The 6,000-nt window shown below is 58.5% G+C and overlaps 1 protein-coding gene across 2 annotated transcripts in view; it reads right to left on the minus strand.

The window, feature by feature from the left end:
• Positions 1-5,299, minus strand: part of STK32C (serine/threonine kinase 32C) — an 86,284-nt gene extending 80,985 nt beyond the window's left edge. For both annotated transcript variants that reach the window (XM_054174765.1, XM_009906584.2), the window contains exon 1: positions 5,038-5,299. In XM_054174765.1, coding sequence (XP_054030740.1) covers positions 5,038-5,142 — 105 coding nt within the window. In that variant the 5' untranslated portion in view covers positions 5,143-5,299. The remainder of the gene's footprint in view (positions 1-5,037) is intronic.
• Positions 5,300-6,000: the final 701 nt, after the last annotated feature.

Raw genomic sequence — 6,000 nt, forward strand, 5'->3', positions numbered from 1 at the left:
TCCTCCCAGGAGAAGGCTTCTCCTGCTCCCCAGAACCTCTCAGCCTGCACATCCTCCTGCCTGCTGCCTTTGCAGTTGGGTTTTATTGCTTCCCCAAGCTCCAGCTGATGCCTCCTCCCGGTTTCAAGCAGAGATTGCTCCCTCAGAGGGGAAACAAAGCCACCCCTGAGCCCACAGCACTGTAAGCCAGACTGGGTCACTGGAGGAGCTGAACCTGTGGGCTGTGAAACTGAGAACTTGTTTGAAGAAGTTGATTTTGATGGAAGTGTGATAAATTCAGGAGACTGCACCTGACCTCCTTACAAAGCACCATCTGCACTCTGGCAGGGAGAGTCAGATAAGGGACAGGCAAAGAAGTGATCCAGACAAAATCAGGATGAGACTCACTGGGCTGCAGTGACGAATTTAATGCCAGCTGCATTAAAACAGCTGGAAATCAGGAGGCAGGAAGCAGGCAGGAAGCCCTCTGACCACTCACCTCAGTGCAAGCAAGGGAAGGAGCAGCTCAGCAGAAAGCACTGGATGGCTTCACATATCCCTTGCCTCTTCACATGTCTCTTGCCTCTTTCCACACACATTTTTTAGTAAGCCACTTAGATTCAGAAGAAGTCACCACCAAAATGTGCTCCTGAAATCCCTCTTCAGGCAGAGCTGCACATAAAGAACCCTCATGGTTCCCCCACCCTCACCATAACACACCTATGGGCCACACTGACAGCACTGGGTGGGAGAGTGCCCTGCAGCTCCTGCTCCCCAACCCTCTCTCCCAAGCCCCAGCAGCTCTGCTGAGTGCTTCTTTTGAACATGAGGGTTGGAACACTCCTGTTGGTTGCACAGTGCCAGGTCCTCCTCACACAGTATTAAAAGCAAGAAGTTGCCTGGCCATGTCCCACAGTAATGACAGAACCTCCTGGCTGCCCACATGAAACCCAGCCTTGCTGAGACATCCCAGTGTCCCCTGCCCTGCCACGGGGAGCTGGTGGCTCACGGCAAACAGAGGCAGCTGGCACTTGGGCTGGGGTGGAAAGCAAACACTGACCAACTAAGAAGCTTTTTAAAGGTTCTCACAGGTATCAGTCAGAAGGCCTGAAAAGCCCTCAGTTAAACCTTTAAAAGTCCCTAAAAAGCCTGTTTCTCCTGACAGAAAACAGCAGTGGTGACAGTGACCAACCTACAAGGCCACTCCTGATCCACTGAGGTCCCCTCCCTCCAGCACACCACAGCCCTCAGACTGCTCAGCCCTGCACCCCTGTGCTCTTCACCTCTGCCTTGTATTCTCCTTCCCACTCTTTTCATATTCTTTTCCCTTTTTCCCTTCACTAACTCTCTCTGCTCAGAAACAGGGCACAACACCACCTCCCCAAAAACCCCTCCAACACCAGCAAGGCAGCAGCAGCAGCATGTGGAGCTGGCACCCAGCTGGTGTGTACCCAGCAGCTCTTGGGCACGGGGAGTGTTCTGTGCAAACAGAACCTGCTGAGGTGAGGCTCAGCAGCCAGGGGAGCCCAGCCCTCCCGTGCTGGTGGTTTCTGGAGGTACAAGCAGAACACACAGACCCCCTCCCTCCCAAAGCAGCTTTCCTGGTAGTGGAATCCCAGCCCTGAAATGCTCCACAGTACTTAGAATCACGGAAGTGTTTGGGTTGGAAAAGCCCTCTAAGATCATCCAGTGCAATTGTCAGCTCAACGTCACCATGGCCACTAAACCATGTTTTAAAGTGCCATGGCCACACATTTCTTGGACACCTGCAGGGATGGTGACTCCACCACCTCCCTGGGCAGCCTGTTCCAATGCCTAACCACTTTTGCAGCAAAGAAATTGTTCCTAACCTCCAACCTGAACCTCTCCTGGCATAATTTCAGGCTATTTCCTCTCCTTCTGTCACCTTATAGCAGGGAGAAGGAACCAACCTCCACCTCACTCCAACCTCCTTTCAGGGAGTTGTAGAGAGCAGTGAGGTCTCCCTGAGGTTCCACATGCAAACCTGGACAGTGAGATGTGCAGGCTGCAGCCAAGCTCAGCACCAAAAGGGTGACAGACAGATGGACTGTCCTCCCCACTGCAGCACATATGGAGCACAGAGGAGCAGTCACACTCGGCCTCATGGTCAAGTTATCTGAACTGGGGGGAAATTGAGGGGCAGGAGACAACCCAGCACCCAGGGAGGGAAAGGAGGAGGGAACAGGATAGCTGCTCCTTGAGCACAACTCTCCATAGCACAGCTCCACACCACCCTGTCCCTGGATGGACAGCAAGCCAGCGCTGCATGGGCTGCATCATCATCCAGCAGCCTCCAGCCCTGCCAAAGCAGCAAGCTCAGTCTGCTATTAACAGGAATAAAACTGAAAAAAACAGGGCAGAAAAGATCCACAGGACAGGCTCAGGAATTGAAGAGTCCAGAGCAGCTGTGGAGGCTCCAAGCCTGGAAGCATTGAAAGCTAGGTTGGATGTGGTCTTAAGCAACCTGGGTGAGCAGGAAGTGTCCCTGCCCATGGCAGAGGGTTGGAACTAGGTGATTTTTAAGGTGCCTTCCAACCCAAACCCTTCTAGAGCTCTAATATCAAGCTAACCCTCAGAGACTCTGAGTGCTCAATCCACACATCCCACCGAGGAGGGCAGCAGGTGGCTACAGCCCCAGCCTGTCACTGCTTTGGAACAGGGGCATGACAACAGGAGCTCCTGGGGTTTACAGAGGAGAGGTTTACATCTCCCAGCAGGGAGATGGGATTGGGCAGCCACAGCCTGCAGGGAAAGGGCAATTTCTAGCTGTGAGGTTAGCAGTGGATAATCTCCAGGGCTGGGTAATCCACACCCAGGGCAGACACATCACTGCCCACCCAGGATGCCCTATGTGCTCTGACTGAGCCACACCAGTTTGACACAAGGCTGTTACTCAGTGAATCCTTGTTACCAGTCCCAAGGAGATCAGGCAAGAGGGCTGTGAGGGCCTTCTTGCCTCAAAAATCTTCAGTTTGATTTATCTGTGGACAAATAACAGCCTGTGGTTTACCACTCACTAGACTACTAACAGTTAACCTTCTCCTTACACACCCTCTGCCATAATTAACAGGACTTAACCAGTGGATTTATCCAGCCAGGCTCCTTCCTGTGCATCCAGCTCTGGGAACCACCTTTGGGTAAGACTTCACAGACCAACCCATCTCCTTCCTTTTTCCCCCCCTTTCTGAAATGTCATTTTAACTTGTCACCAACAGAAATCCCCCTCCACATGAAGTCACACACAACCCCAAAGTATTAACTGGTGTCTTTATGTAAGGAAGTTATTGGAATGTCTTCAGAGATCTCCATGGCAACCATGCCCTGCCAGTAAATAAGAGAGCACCAGAGCAGCACTGCAATTGCTAAGGAGCAGTGATGGAGAAACGGGCAACACCAGCAAAGTAAGGTCCTACCAAACCCCTGCTGTTGCAAAAGCTCTGCTGGAACACACCGCACGAGATGCCGCCAGGGCTTTGCCAGGGCTCGCTCTCCTGCGGGACTCAGTTTCCCCCCACAGGCTCAGTCCACTGTGAAATGCTTCCTCCATTAGACAGCAAAACTTCCAGTTTCAGCATTCCCACTCGGCTCACTGGCTGCTCCTGCTGACCCACCACATCCAAAGCGGAACACATTCTTCACCCTGAGCACACCGCTCTGGCCAAGCGCAGCGGAGAGCCGGCAGCCACGGCGACCCAACTTTACACACACCCCTGGTGCAGAGAGACTGCTGACTGGGGGAGTCATTTGCAGGTCTTAACAACAGCGATTTGGTGGTCAGAGCCCTGGGCAGCAGATGCTGCTCCAACAGGTGAGTTCTCTACAGCTCTGCAGTGGAATCCTAGAATTGTTTCAGCTGGAAGAGACCTCCGAGATCATCGAGTCCAACCTTCAACTTGAGACCACCACGGCCATAAAACCATGTCTCCAACTACCATGTCCACATGCCTCTTGAACACATCTGCAGCACAAGATGCAAGGGTGACCAACTCAGTGCGATACCCTGATCCACTAATAAAAACCTGGTGGTGACACCAACCAGCTACCCCTCACACAAAGCTCACCCCATTAACCCCCCTCAGCTGCCAGGCGCAGCTCAGAGGCTCCGGTCCACCCTCACCTAGGGGATGCCAGCAGACCCGGTACCGACCTTAAACTGGCACATCACATTAACAGATAGATCCAGCTCCAGGTTCATCTCCTGCAGAATTCCAGCACCTCACACCCCCGGGCTTGCAGCCGGTGCCCGGCTGGTGCAAAAGACCAAGGCAGGGCTCTTTGTACCCGGGGATGGCTCCCAGCCCTCCAACAGCCTTTCCCCATCACACTCCTGCTACCCACCTTGGTCCCCTGGAACCTGCCGCTGCCCTCGAGCTCAGCGCGCCCGTGGCACTCGCAGGGTTCTCTGCAGACCCTCCCGCTGCGGAGGAAAGCCCCGAGCAGCACCGACGAGCCGTCACCCAAGTCTGACGGCCGGTCGCGCCCGATCCTCCCCCGTTACATCCCGCGATAGCCCCGCACGCATCCAAACTTCCCCGCTAACCCGACCCCTCGCCCGCTGCTCCTCATCCCTTATTTTACCGACCCGGTTCCGCGGGCTTGCTGCCGGGGACTCCGCGCTCGCCGCCCGGCAAACCCGCACCCGGGGCACGGTCCCGCCACCCGCTCTTCCCAGGCTTGCAGCGCTGTGGGCAGTGCCCATGGGACGGGACCTTACGGGACCCGCCGAGCGGACCAGGGCTCAACAGGTCCAGGGTCGGGCATCCCGGGGCCCTGCATCCCCGGGCAGGACATCGCATCTCAAGGCTGTGCTGGGTATCCCGGGATTCAGTATCCCCGATCAAGGCATCTCAAGGCTGCACTGGGTATCCCGGGACTCAGCATCCCCGACCAAAGCATCTCAAGGCTGATCTGGGTATTCCGGGACTCAGCATCTCCGACCAAGGCATCTCAAGACCGAGCTGGGCATCCCGGGACTCAGCATCCCCGACCAAGGCACCCCAGAGCAGGGTATCCCGAAGCATCCCGGCCCGCACTCACCGTCCTCCCGCTCGTCGAAGACGGGTCTCTTGGAGGAGGAGGCGCTCGCTCCCATCCTCTTCTTCCACTTGCCCCAGTGAAACATCGGGGCGAGGCGGCTGGCATGAGCCCTACGCGCCGCTCCCCGCCGGCCAGCGGCTCCCACGGGCAACACCGGGCGCTGCGAGCTGCCGCCGCCCTCACTTGGCGCCGGCCGGCCGCATGGCAGCGCCCGGCGCCGCCGCCTCCCGACCTCCTGCCCGCGGCGGGGCCGAGCCGGGCTGAGTCGAGCCGGGCGGAGCCGAGCCGGACCGAACCGAACAGAGCCAGGCCGAGCCGAGCCGAGCCGAGCTGAGCCGAGCTGAGGGCTGCGGGCGGCCGCAGCGGAGGGCGGTGAGAGCGGCGGGGCGGGGCGGACCGGGCCGGGCCACACCGCCCCTAGCGCAGCGCCCCCGGCGGTGGCGGGAGGGCAGCGGCGCCGCCCGCAGGTGAGGCCGGGCCGGGGCCCGGGGGCCGCCTCCTCCCGCCCCGCCTCCCGCCGCTCCTCCTCCTCCGCCCGGCCCGCCCCGAGGCCGGCGGACGCGTGGGTGTCTCCCGGGGGAAGGCTGAGCCTGCGCCCTGCCATGCCCTCCGGCCCCGCTCGCTGGGCGTTAGTGGGGACCGTGCCGCGGGAGGGCGCCGCGCTGAGCCCCGGGCTGCGCGGTCCCCCACGCCCGCCCCGGGCGGGGAAGCGGCGCAGCCCAGCCCGGCCCCGAGGCCGCCGGTCCTGCCGCGGCTCCCGGGGGATGGCCGGTAGCTGCCCGAGGCTCTCACAGAGTTGGGTTATTTTGAGGTTATTCGGGGTTAGTTTTAAACTCCTCCGTAAAGATCGCGGCCGCTCCGGAGGCAGCCGGCTGTACTACGGGCAAGGATGTCACCGCCGGGTGGTGGGGAGTCCCTAAGGACCCTCTAGTGATGTTTAACTTCATTAAGGTGGAGGCAACC

This window comes from Dryobates pubescens, chromosome 30, assembly GCF_014839835.1.
Source record: "Dryobates pubescens isolate bDryPub1 chromosome 30, bDryPub1.pri, whole genome shotgun sequence".
Classification (NCBI taxonomy): Eukaryota; Metazoa; Chordata; class Aves; order Piciformes; family Picidae; genus Dryobates; species Dryobates pubescens.